This window comes from Talpa occidentalis, unplaced genomic scaffold, assembly GCF_014898055.3.
Source record: "Talpa occidentalis isolate TD23 unplaced genomic scaffold, MPIMG_talOcc4v2.1 talOcc4.16, whole genome shotgun sequence".
Lineage (NCBI taxonomy): Eukaryota > Metazoa > Chordata > Mammalia > Eulipotyphla > Talpidae > Talpa > Talpa occidentalis.
This window is the reverse complement of record NW_023601653.1, coordinates 67,698,182-67,711,902: the sequence shown is the minus strand read 5'-3', so window position 1 is coordinate 67,711,902 and position 13,721 is coordinate 67,698,182. Positions and strand designations below refer to the sequence as shown.

The following is a 13,721-nucleotide window of genomic DNA, read 5'->3' as shown; positions in this document are numbered from 1 at the left end:
TTTCATCTATAGTTTCTTTTCTTTTTTTCCTTTTTAGTTGATTCAGACAGTAGCATAAATCCCAGTTCCTGTTAATCCATTTTGACTGGAGTTGATATTTCTAAGTTAAAAGAACTTTGCATTTAAAAATTCTGGAATACTAACAGCTTCACTTATTTTGTTTACAGTCTAATTAGCATTATACCCTAGTCCTTCTCTTATTCTGGAGTGTGATTCTCTCAAGACCAGATCCTTGTCTTTCATATATGATTGAGGTTCAGGAAATATTAATGGTCTGATGTCTTTCTACAATCCATTTATTATTTGGGAAAGGATTTTTCAAAAAATTTTTCAAAATTTTTCACAAAATTTATTATATGTCAAAGGATTTTGCTCTAGTGGGAAGTGCAGATATGAAATGAAGGATCTCATGCCTACGCCTGAGGTTAACAAAACTTAAGAACTGATTCCTATAAATGCTTTCATTTTCCAGAAGTTCAGTTTCATTTTCACTTTGGCTCCTCCTCACTTAAGTAGGCTCTTCCCCAACAGATACCACACCCATTTTCCCTTGCAGTGAACACAGCCTGCTTCAGCGCACCTCAGGTCCACAAAGTCATCTCACAAAGCCATCCTCTCATCTTGAAAAAGCCAGCTGTGCTCTAGGAGGCATTCAGAGTTCGTCCATACATTTCTCTTCCAGTGCCTGCTTAACAGCTCTCCTGCAAACAGAATGCCCAAGTCTTTGCATTCTCTGCTGGTAAAGACAAAGAAAGATGCTGCCTCCACAGATGACAAGGAAGCAGGAGGATGGGGTAATGCATGGGTCATAAAATTTGCAAGAAAAAGAAAAAAACAGTAAAAGAGGGAAGGGGAAGGTTTCTTTCTGCTGGGACTCCTTAGGGAAGCCACCTTTCAGGAGTCTTAGCACGTCATTGTCATTCTCCATAATTTGTCGTGAGGGAATATTGATGCATGAGAGAATTGGGATGTGTTTTATGCCAATTATTATGTTGCTGTGTATGTACTTACACATTTCTGGGGCAGGATTTATAAACAGTAAATGGATTACAAGAGGATAAGGGGGAAAATGTTCTTTGTATTCATATTGTTAATCCTCCTGTTTCCCCCACATTCCTGGCAATTTGTACCTTAGCAAGTCACATTATGATGTTAAATCACAGGTTGTTTATAGGCCAGAAGGCTGGCAAACTTGAACTCCAGCAATCTTGTTTTTACATATATATACACATATATATGTATGTGTATAATGTATGTGTAATGTATATATGTATGTGTCTGCATATATGTATATATACACATATATACCAACAAAAGTTGCCTGCTACAACTGGGATTTCTGGTGTATACATCCTTTGTAATTTATAAACAGCTGTAGGGGTGTCAGGGTGGGTGGCTGTGGGAGACTGCTCTCAACAGCAAATTCTTCAGCATTTTTAGTTTACAGAAAATTTAATGAGAAAAGAGGAAGAACATAAAGTGTGTTTGTACCTCAGTCTAGCAGAAAGGATAGCTTTTACTGAAACTTTATCTTTTGCTTTTTTATATTTATATATATAATGTATATTCTTCTTTCCTTCTTTTCATGTATATATTCTTCTTTCCTTTTCCCCTTCCCCTGAATTTGATTGTTTTCCCTGAAAAAACAGGGCTCATATTTAACAAAAAAAACATTGTTAATTTTGCAATTATGTTGTAAGTCCAGAGCTTCTGCATCTGAACTATTTGACTAGTCAGAACAGGTACGCATTGCAAAAGTTGTTTTGAAATTCCAACAGCAAATTAGCTCAACTTTTTGACTCTGTAAATATAAAAATTAAAATCAGGGCTGCAATATGGTTCATTTCTTTGTTCTTCTGGGAGATAATTCCTAATGCTGATTTTTCCAACTAGAAATTTGAAGATTACTGATTTCAGAGCTTGTTGTGCTGAAATATGAGAGGCACAGAAATGTGGAGGGAACTAACAGGGACACAGCATTAGAAAGGGGAAGAGAAAGCGGAAATGTCTAACCTAGTCCAACCCTACATTTCTGATTCCCTGACTACAATTTCACTAACTCACTCTCCCTGTTACTGTGAGAGATAGTCATGAAGTAAAGAAAATTTGTAATGGTTGAAAGAGAGTCCACAGGAGCTTGTTTTCTGTGACAAATTTCTCTGATTTTATTTTTGTGTTGAAGTAATGCTGACTTACAACACTCCGTGTGATTCAGAAATACAGGTTCACTCCTGTATTTCTAGATACAGGTATGATTCAAAACCAGAACTTGGTCTTCGTTTGAATCAACCTGGAAACTGCTGGGACAGGGCTCCTGAGTGGGGACTTGTGCTGTTCTTTGCACATCATATGAATGAGGTCAGCTGTGCCCGACTGCACTCCATTGCTGCTTGCAAAGCTTTTGGACAAGTCAGAGTTTTGGAATTTTGGGGGTAAAGGTGAAGACCAACAAAAATTTGGCAAGCCAAGTGGAATGAGAAATGAGCAACTGTGAACATATGGTCAGGCTTTTTCCTTTTCATAGTGCTGAAAGACAGGAGTTGAAAGATATTCAGTAGTTGAAAGATACTCAAATTATTACCAGTTTCGGGTTACTGAATAAAGCTGCTATCAAAATTCATGTCCAGTCTCCCCAGTGGTGCAGGGGTTAAAGATATTGCTGTCAAGTTATCTTCAGCCACTACCACTGCAGCACCAGTTTGATCCCCAGCCAGGGGCCTAACCCACATGGCAAAGCAGATATTTCCTATCACACCCTCTGCTCTCCTCAGCTGTGTGTTTCAGTCAGTCCACCTGTTCTATTCCCCACTGTGTCTCTGGTGAATCCTCTCACCCCCCACACCTCTGGCCTGTACACCAGTTCTTGTATGCATAAATAAATAAAGCTTTAAAAAAAATCATGTCCAGGTTTTTGTATAAATGGAGGTTTTCATTCCCTTGCATAAATAAGATTGGGATAGGGACAGGTTAATTAGGGCATGTGGTACCTTTATGTTCACCTTGCCAAATTACTAACATGTTTCCAAAGTGACTGTATCATTCTACATTTCCAACAGTGTAGGAGAATTCCTTCCACATCATTTCTACACCTCCACTTAGCTTGTTATTTTATTTGCCACGCCCATGGCTATAGAGCAGTAGCTCATTATATTTTAATTTGTTTTTCTTTAATGATGTGCTGAGCATATTTTTAGGTGTGTATTTACCATCCATCTAAAATCAAATATTTGGTCTGTTTTTAAATTGGGTTGTTTTCTTAATGTTGAATTTTGAGAGTTTTTAGTAAGTTCTAGATACATATTTTCTTCATAGAAGGCTTGTGAATATTTTCACCCATTCTTTCTGTTCCCTTTTTATTTTGATAATTGTTTTTTCTACTTTGTAGATGTTTTCCAGTTTGCTACTTGCTTTTATTGCTTATTCTTTTGGTGTCATATTCAAAAAAATCTTTGTCAAGACAAATGTCAGGGAGCTTTCCTCCTGTTTTCTTCTAGGAGTTTGAATTTCAGGTCTTACATGAAAGTCTTTAATCCATTTTGAGTTAATTTTTGTGAGTGGTGTCAAATAAGGTTCATTTTTTTTCTCATGTGGTTATCCATTTTTCATATCACTTATTCAAGAAATTGTCCTCCCCTACTCATATACTTGGCAGCCTTTTCAAATATGAAATGACCATTTATGAGTGGGTTTATTCTGGGGCCTCTGAGGCAAGTGGGCCCAGAGTGAGGTGTGGTGGGAGAAGTTGGATTAGTGGTTCTTGTGAAGGTATTTGCAATGCAGATACTTGCTTAAACTGAAGGGTTTTTTTTTTTTTTTTTTTTTTTAATGGGTTGAACTGACATCTCTTCTAGAAACACTTTTATTTCTTTCCACTCTCTTTGCCTTGTATTTCTTTTTCTTGTCTTATGGCTACTAGTGGGATATTCAGCAAAGTGTTTAATTGGATTAGGGGGATAACATCCCTGCCTGGGTTTTGATCTGTGTAGGAAAGCATTTGCTCTTCACTACCAGCTGTGCTTTTTCTGTTGATGGTTTTTATCAGGTGTAGGAAAGTCTTTCTGTTCCTAGTTTTTGGGAATTGTTATGGATGAATGTTAAATTTTCACAGGCTTTTTCTACTATTACTGAGATGATCATGTACTTTCTTTAATTCTGTTAATATGATGAATGCCACTGATTTATTTTCGAAAACTTCACTTAGTACTTCTAACCAGATCTCTTCATTCTGGAGGTACATCTGGATTAATTGTATGTTTCTTCTTTACCCTCGTTTCTACTCATTTTGTTTCCTGCTGTCTCTTAAATACTTCTTCCAATCACTGGAAGAAATTTGTAGGGGGAAATAATTCAGTTGCTCTCATCTCTGCCCTCTTGAGACCATGGCCAACATTTATGAAGCAGGAACCTTTTTGAAAGGAGTTGTCAATAAGACAATTGAGGCACTGACTTTAGAGGATGCTTCTCTGGTAAATTTAAGTTTTCTTTGTCAGGCCTTCATGAGATTGAAATTATGACATTTGTATTCTATAGGTGAAAGATTTTGCCAAAGCAAGCATCTAACCTCTGCCATCAGTGTCATCTGTGTTGTGCTTCTAACTGCAGTGATTGTACCTTCTGTTCTTCTGGCAGGTAAGTTATTTGTCCCCCAAACCTTATTATGTTATCTACACATTTATATTTTCAAAAATATTTTTGAACTCTATTATGTGCCACAGACTGAAGTGCTTGAGGTATATCAGTGAACAAAACACAAACATCCCTGCTCCCAGGGAACTTACATTATAGAAGGACGCTGCAAATACAATAAACAAAGGTAAGGATGGTGAAGGCCATCCTACAATAGAGGGGTGGCAAGTAAATCTCCTTAAGAGGCTCTTTCAGGAAACTTTTGAAAGAGAGGAAGTCATCATAGACTACCTGGGGAAAGCACTCCAGGCAGAGAGAACAGGTAGACAAAAATCCCTAAGGAGGAAGATCTCTGGGTTTGAAGAATAGCAAAGAGGCTTCAGTTCAATGTGAGAACAAGGAAGAGCTATCAGGTGGGAACCACTGGGTTTTAAGAGCTTTGTAAAATACTTAAAGGCTTGAGCATTTACTCTGAGTTCAAGGGGAAAGATGAGGAAGAGGGAAATCATGATGAGACTTTCATTGCAGAATAACTCATTCTGACTGCTCTATTGAGAAGAGGTTGATAGAAGACAGGGTAGAATCAGCAAAACCTTTCAGGGCAATCTTTTTGACATCTAGGTAAGAGATGATGATAGCGTGGACCTGAGGTTAACAATGGAGGTGGACCAGGGTGGTCAGATCTGGATATTTTGAAAGGTGAGACAACAGTGTTCCATATTAGATTTGATATGAAGTTTTAAGAGGAGAAAAAGTTAAAGATAACTCTAAGGATTTTCTCCTGAGCCATGGGAAGAATGTAGATGCCAGCCCTTTGAAAGAAAAGCTGTGAGTTAAGGTGTTTCATCCATGAAGCTATTCCCTGACATGTCCCATTCAGGTCTGCATTTTTTTTATTTCACTCAGGTCAAATCTGTGAGTTTCTGACATGTACTTATGCAGAACGACAGTGCACAGAAGTATCAGAGAACTATATGCTTAACAAAAATTCCAATGTATATAGAGGCAATAGATGCTTAGCATTTCTTGAAACACTTATTCAGGAAGAAATGATTTATCAGTATTACTAAGTCACTGATATGTGTATTCTGAATTCATTAGTGATCTTCTCAAGCTTTTTATTCCTACAACTCTAGAATACGAACTAAACATTTTATAAAACTAAATATCCCCTGGCCAAGTTTTGTGTTATCATCTAACATCTTTCCTCAGATGTTTAAATACCTGCAAATGATGTAATATCCAGCTCATTGTAAATACTGACATTTAAAAATTAATCTGTTACTTTGGAGTCGAAATTCTGCTGTGATCTGTTATACACCATTATATATTTAAAAACATACATGAGTAAAACCATTCTTTTTTTTTGAGGCATGTTTTATTTACTTATTTATTTATTTGTTCGTTTGTTTTTGTTTATACATGCACTGGGTACAGTCAGAAGCACGGGAGGGTGAGAGAATTCACCAGAGCCAGAGCGGGGAGCAGAGCAGGCAGAAGGACCGAAGTACACTGCTGAGGGGAGCAGCGGGCGGCAGGAGAGGTCTGTGCGCGTTGTGGGACCCTCCTCCGGTGGCCGGGGAGCAGCCAGGGATCGAACCGGCGCTGCAGAGGCTGCGGGCAGCTTCACAACCCAGCATTCAACCGCTGAGCCACCGGGGAGGCCCAGTAAAACCATTCTTAATCTTGGAAAATTTTACTTTGTTTTCTTCAAACAATTGTTTATATATTATATTTCTACTATAGAATTTTATCACAGTATAATATGTAATTGCTTACCTTTAAATATAAAGGGGAAATAAAAATTTTCTGTGGTGTTCAATATTTCAAATGAAATATCTTTTTACTTACTACACCTTCCAAGGAGCAATGTGTGTTTTTTTTTTAAGATGTTAGAGGAGGAGGAGGTGAAGTTATGAAACAAAAATGTCCATTTTTCCTGTAGCCAACACTGTGTCTGGTTTCAGAATGTGTAGGGACGGCCAAGATATTTTTATTCATATTTAACAGAAATACATATAAAACAGAAAACTACAGGAAGTCCTACATTGTATTTTTGGTGCCAAAATTATTTTTTTTAATTTTGTTACGTTTTGTCTACTGGGACATTTTGTAGCCCCTAAGAAATGCAGCATAGTAACATCTATAACAGGTAAGACTTGTCCAGAGCTTGAAGGGCTAATATTAAGGAAGATGTAGAAAAGCTGAATCTGCAAGATGTAGGAACCGTGTACTAGTGTTTACCTTTTGGAGAAATTAGATTAGAAACATTCATAAAAAGCATTGCTGTAGAATTTGATTTGCTTGAAATAAGTACTGCCCATGTACCCCTCAGTAAGTGAGGGGCATAGGCTCCCACTTGCAGACTACTGGACTGATAACTATTGTCCTTAGGGTAAGGCACTTACTGATGAGCTGGGAAAGTGACAATTGAAAGTACATACTCAGAAGTGACCTGAGGATGCTATGTGGAACCATAGACAAAAGGATGAGAACATTCATTAATTAACAATTTATTGTTACACCTAACTTTTAGCAAGAAAGGAAATGACAGCCTTGGAGCACTGTGGGTGTGCACCCTGCCCGGAAGGATGGATTGGATTTGGAAGCAAGTGTTATTATTTTTCGGATGACATAGGAAATTGGACATTCAGCCAGCTCTTCTGTACGTCACAAAAAGCCAATCTTGTGCAGATTGAAACCCTGAAGGAAATGGTGAGGATTGTTGGATCTCTAGCTCCTTGGAGGGGGAGGCTGCATGGGGTGAAGGCTGAAGGAGAAGGAAGAATCCTATTCCAGGCAGATTTGAAAGTATTGCATGTGCCTAGCCTGGCACCCTGCGAGATGTTTCAGACCCATTCTTTCATGGAATCCTCAATATAACCCACAAGATTGGATGTATTGTTGCCATTGTACAGAGAAGTATGGTTATCATAGAATTTATCATCCAAATAGGTTGTTATGGGGACTGAGGGTGACATTCATACTCTACTAAAACAACAATTATTACCTGGGTCTTTGTCAGCCCAGCATGGGTGGATGGTGACTTTAAGATAATTTTGGATCAGAGACAGAGAATGAGTTTGGGGACTGTGAACTAGGGACTAGTCTAACCCTAAAGTCTTAACTTCTCCCTGATGCCATGCTGCCATCTAAAAAGAGAAGGCTGTAGGGGAGAGAGACCAAAGAGTAATAGGAGAGAAACATGTTTTTCACTTTCTATGTTTTTTATAATAGAATTTCCTGAAAAGATACAAAGGTCCTATTGGCCACTGGATAGGCCTTAGTAGAGAGTCGCCAAATCACAGCTGGAAGTGGGCAGGCAACGCTGGATACAATATCACGTATGTTTGGGGACTTGACTTTCTACTGTGTGTATGTGTGGGTATATGAGAATGGTGTTTATGAAAGAGCAAACTTAAGATCATGGAAAACTCACTGTTCTAGGAGGGTAAGAGATGCACATCATTTTTATGCCCTTCCATTTATTAGCTGTGGCTTTGAAAAACTTTACTAATTGTGATTTTCATTGAAATCTTTAATATGATGATGACTTTGAACATGGTTCTTATACTTTGAGCCAATGATTTAAATGTCTCTCTGCTGGAAACTTTAGAATGTAGAAAGGATAGATGAGGCACAGCAAGGGTTCTAAATACCTAGAAAGCCACAAATAGTAGTTGCCACAAATTTCCAAAATACACTATTCATTCCCACTGTTTCATCTATCACAAAAGGAAAATCTTCAGGGAAACTATGGGAATATTTCCCAGAGTTTTGTAAGTGAAAAGAACTAGGGACCAGTTCCTTCAATTGTGACCATTTCAGTGGAGCAGATAAAACATAGGGGCCAAATCACTTTCATCAATCAAAGCTATGCCATCTTAGGAAGTGACTAGTAAAACTAGCAAGCTGACTCTAGATTTGAGGCCTACAGCAGGGGAGGGGAAGGAAGGATGGTCAAAACAGGGAGAAGACTGAAAATAATATTCACTAAAGACTATGATGGAAACACTTCATTTGCTGCAACAGCCAGTCCTCGTTAAATACCTTATCAGCAACATACCTGGTCTTGGTACAGATGCATGATAGATGTGATAGTAACAGATCTTGACAATGTAAAGTGAACTAAACACAGAAATGATGCTTTTCAATAAACCTAGGGTTGGGTTATAATGGAGGAATGAATGTGTATGTTCAACATATGGATATTTAATGATGTTGTTTTGGATTTTAGGTTTCCCATCAGAGGAGATGGGGAATGTGCCTACCTGAATGACAACGGGGTCAGCAGTAGCAGGATCTACACAGATTGGAAATGGATTTGTAGTAAACCAAATAATTACACTGACAAGTGCCACCATTAATTAAACTCTTCATAGGGAATTTCCCGACCACTTATGAGACACTGCATTGAATTTTGCTATATATGGTTGCTGTACATAGCTTATTCTACCAAAAATACTACCACTATTCATCAGACTATGTATTAGCAACCAGTATGCAAACTACCATAAGGTCGTATAATACAAGGATTTGGTAGAACCTGACTCTAACTTAAGTAGGTATTTTGGTATGAATTGATACTGATATTTTGAAACCAGAATATAATATCTATGAATTCTACCTCTTATGGCCAGATGTAAAACCTTCCCTGTATAGTCTGATCTTTGCACATGAAGAAACATCAAAATGACCATATTAATGAAACCATGCAAAATTATTTTTGTATTCAATGAGAAAAATTACAATTAACCTGTGATCTTTGAAAAATTCCAAATTCTCTTACTGTCACAAATATATAGTGAAATTTAAAAGCACTAAAAATATTTCTTACTGTGTTTTAAAAGACCAGAAACAGTTTAATTCTAATTCTGTGTTTATGTTTTAAATTACAATGTGCTAAACAATGTGATACCCATAAACAACATTCTTTATTTTATCCTTTATTAGATTTAAAATTCTTCTTATCCCAGATTAAATCACAGATAGTTACTTGAGCACTTTTAGCAGTCAATATTCAGTGAGAATTCTGTACATGCCATTGTACAGAATTAAATTTCTATAGCTTCAGCTGCACTGTACTGATGATTCCCAATAAGGATGAAATAGCAATTTATAATGCAGTTTTTCTTATGTATTTTATTTCTTTCACGTTATTGGCATATTAATCTATCTTCTTATAATTATTTGAAATTTTATTATGCATATGATTGTACAGATTTATTATATATTGTAGGGTAAATGGTTTTTCAGGCTTTTCTGCCCTCCCACCATTAGGATTGCCCTGCCTGATGGGGCACCTGCAGTTGTTACATTGTTGGGTTGTTTATTTCATGGGCCATGGGAAGAGTATTGAGATAGAAGCAGAAGCAGGAGAGAGAAGGGGATAAAAGAAGCCAGAGAAGCCAAGAGTGAAAACTTGCTAGGGGCCTGGAGGCCTACTGGGCTCCTGAACCCCCAGAACCTTTGCCTGCCATGTACCTGTTTGCCACACTACATGCCATCAAGTGCTCCAGGATTCCTCCTTTACCCTGTCTGCTTGAATCATAGAAAACCCACTCAGTGCCCTTTCTGGCACTACAGTTGGCACAAGTCGGCAAGATGGATCCGATGCAGATGGGTATGGAGCCCTCTGAAGATCTCAGGAGGAACTGAGGAGTAGCAGACTGTGTTTGCCTGTGACAATGCTGGATGTGCCATGGTAGCACAGGTGGTGACCAGAGTCTAGAGGCTGCTGGAAGAGCTAGAGACGCTGCAGGAGCACAGGAGGTGGACAAGGTCCAGGAGCTGCGGGACGAGACCTCGCATGGAGGAGGAGATGGCCCGTGAGGACCAATCCACGACCTCTGAGACAGCAGAATTGTCAGGGAAGAAAGGACCACAATTAGGAGCTCGCCATTGCTGATTCAGAAAAAGACTGATGGACTTGGACTTATAATCCCACCAGAAGGTGGAGGAACTTTAAAACAGGGTGATGTTATGTTTTTGACATCCTGGGGGTGGATGGTATGGTTTGTACACCCCAGGAGATGGGAATCTGTGGGTGGCCAGTGGGCTTTGATGGCCAAAAAGCAGCCTGTGTATTGCCCAGCAGCCAGGCAGAGGGAAAAAGCCAGCTTAGAAAGGCAAAAGCTGGTGGAGATTGGGAAGCCCTGAGTGGCTGCTAAGCAGCCTAAGTATGCTAAAGAAGGCCAGTGAGTCTCTTAAAATCACCTGTGGGTAATGCCCTGCTCGTTGTCGAGTAAGGGTGAGGAGCTGAGGAACCCATCTTTGGGGGATGGATGGGGAATGTGGCTTGTGGTGGGGCCTACAGCCAAAGAGGGGACCCAAGAGAGGCCACATGTGGAGCTTGTATCCATGGATTCCCGACCCATGTGCATGTAAATGGGTTGGCCTAAGTGCAGGGGTCTGCATGTCACAGACCCCTGGATATGAAAGCTGAGTGTTGGAGTGACCGCAGACAGAAACCCTGAGGATTGGGCGATTACCCCAAAGACAGAATCACCAATCCCAGAGTGAGTGTATCCTGGGGGTGGATGTGGTGGTGGAAGCCTGATGGCCTCCTGGTGTATGACAGGAGATGCCTGAGTGGTTCCCCCCTTGCATGAGTGCCTTTGGCAGCAGATGTGGCGGCTCATCTGCTGGTGCCAATAATTGTCTTTTGCCACTAGGTTGGTGCCCTGCCTGGAATTGTTTGTGTTCTCTTGTATTGTTTATTTTCTTTTGTGGGCCATAGCTGTGTGTTTGTGTTTGTTAAAGGAAACTTGTATGTGTTTGCATATAGATGTGTGTTTGTATATAGATGTGTTTGTATGGCAGAAAACCCTAAGGTCGTGGATTGTAGGGTAAATGGCTTTTCAGGCTTTTCTGCCTTCCTACACAGGGATTACCCTGCCTGTTGGGGCACCTGCAGTTGTTACATTGTGTTATTTACTTCTGTGGGCCTTGGGAGGAGTATTGAGAATAGTCACGAGGAGAAGCAGAAGCAGGAGAGAGAAGGGGAGAAAAGAAGCCAGAGAAGCCCAGAGTGGGACCCCTGCCTGCCCTGTACATTTCCCGCACTACATGTAAAGCTCAATAAAAGCGTGTTAAAGCCACCGAGGGCTCCAGGACTCCTTTACCCTGTCTGCTTGAGTCAAAAAAATCAGTGCCCATGTGGCACTACAATATATTTTATATTTATTTTATATATGTTTTATGTAATTTATTATATATAACCAATACATTGTATGTTTTAAAAATGCCAGAATTAAATATTTTTATTTGGAGGCAGTAAGTAACCTTTATTAACCCTCATAATGCCTTTTGCCTTAGAATCCATTTTATCTCGGGCTTTATTTTTTTTAAAGATATATTTATTTATGACTGCAAGAACTGGGGTGTAAGCCAGAGGTGTGTTTGGAGGGGGATGGGTGAGTGTGAGAGGATTCACCAGAGACAGAGTGGGGAGCAGAACAGGCAGATGTACTGAAATACACTGCTGAGGGGAGCAGCCCCCTGAATCACCAGGGAGGCCCCTATCTTGGACTTCTAAGAGGCAGGGACTATGTCAAGTTCACTTCTGTTTCCTGGGAGACCAGCACATTGCCTCAAAGACTTATGTTCAAAACATGCCTGAGGATGTGCCTCCATCACTATCAGATTCTGCTCTGTTTGCTTAGTTTCTGCTCACTTTCTCACAAAACAAGCTGCATTTCACAGAAATACAAATAACGAGATTTATTCTCTGCGTGACTTAGTCACAAATAAAATTTAAGTCATCTGTGACACTTATGACCTAGTATTCTTTCAGTTTCCAAATCATATATCTAAAACATGGATTCCATTTCTTACCAGCTATGACCTTGATACTGTAAACTAAAATGAACAGTTAAAAGTGTTCCCCTCTTCCTGATCTCAACTAAGGGAGACACACTGGAGCTGGACTGGTCTTGCGAAGAAGCTGCATTACGGAAAACAAAAGAAGTTGTCTCTGGCAAATCAGTAATTTCAAAGATAGATTTCAAGGTGTATACGCCATCATTGAAGGGCCCAGTTTCCAGAAGAGTAGGTTCTAAATGGATCGGGTAAATTTTAACAAACCTTTTTTCTTTAATGCACAGATAAAAAGTTACATTAACCAGATACCTGCCCACACTCTCTGTAAAAATCCGTGAAAATGTAAATTGTCTTTCTTGTAGACTGTATAGATTTCTAATTGTGAGACTCAAAATTTAGGCAGCTTTCCCATTTCTATCTGGAGACTGTTCCCAGCCTCCAGGCCTCGGTCTGGATTCTTTAATCAGTTCATCTAATTTTTGTCTGCCTCAACTTATGTCAGTCAATAATAAAGTAAATAACCTCTCAAGTAGAGTTTCTTCAAATATAAATGAGTATAATAATATTAGTTTCATTGACTAGTCCTAAGATTCAAATGAGATCACAGATGAAAATCACTTGCCAGTAGATCTGATTCATAGTAAATATTTCATAAATTACTGTTTATGCATTATTGCTCTCTGGTAAAAAGTAAAAGTCCAGCAATAGTCCACTTTATAATTTTATTCATTCACTCTGATTTATTTATTTTTTAAAGATTTCACTTATTTTTGCATAGAAGCACTGAAGTGTAGGCCAGAGGTGGAGGGGGGGTGGTTTGGGGTAGGGGTGAGAGGATTCACCAGAGACAGAGTGGGGAGTAGAACAGAAGGATTGACTGAAATACACTGCTGAGGGGAGCAGTGGGCTAGATAGGAGAGGTCTGCTGTACCATATGTGGGTTAGCTCCCTGGCCATGGATCAAACTCAGGCGGTGGTAGTGATAGCACTGAGAATTAAACTGTAGGCCACCAGGGAATCCAGTTAATGCTGACTAAATGAATTAATCTGTTCAAATATATTTTTCTGTTTTGTATTTTTAGAAAGTGGCATTTACTCTTTATTGTGTGTGGCCAGTTTGCTTAAAAACATGTGTAGTCCATCTGAATAGATTAATAGTCTTCTGAGTTTCTTGACTTTGAGTCCAGCAAAGTTTAACACAAACATAAACACTCCACCAAAAACCTGAAAACATTTAAGATAAAAAGTATCTACTCTGTAACACAGCAATGAGA

At 39.2% G+C, this 13,721-nt stretch overlaps 1 protein-coding gene across 1 annotated transcript; it reads left to right on the top strand.

The window, feature by feature from the left end:
• Positions 1 to 538: 538 nt before the first annotated feature.
• LOC119247727 (C-type lectin domain family 2 member F-like) lies at positions 539 to 13,154 on the top strand. Its single transcript, XM_037514372.2, has 5 exons — positions 539 to 794; positions 4,531 to 4,629; positions 7,163 to 7,341; positions 7,864 to 7,970; positions 8,864 to 13,154. The coding sequence occupies exons 1-5, from the start codon at positions 713 to 715 to the stop codon at positions 8,991 to 8,993; spliced, it is 597 nt and encodes a 198-aa protein (XP_037370269.1). The 5' UTR covers positions 539 to 712; the 3' UTR covers positions 8,994 to 13,154.
• Positions 13,155 to 13,721: the final 567 nt, after the last annotated feature.

Coding starts and splice junctions, on each gene's coding strand:
- LOC119247727 (XM_037514372.2), top strand. CDS start 713: ATGCCCAAGTCTTTGCATTCTCTGCTGGTAAAGACAAAGAAAGATGCT. Junction 795..4,530: donor CAAGGAAGCAGGAGGATGGG/GTAATGCATGGG, acceptor TGTATTCTATAG/GTGAAAGATTTTGCCAAAGC. Junction 7,342..7,863: donor TTGAAACCCTGAAGGAAATG/GTGAGGATTGTT, acceptor TTTTTATAATAG/AATTTCCTGAAAAGATACAA.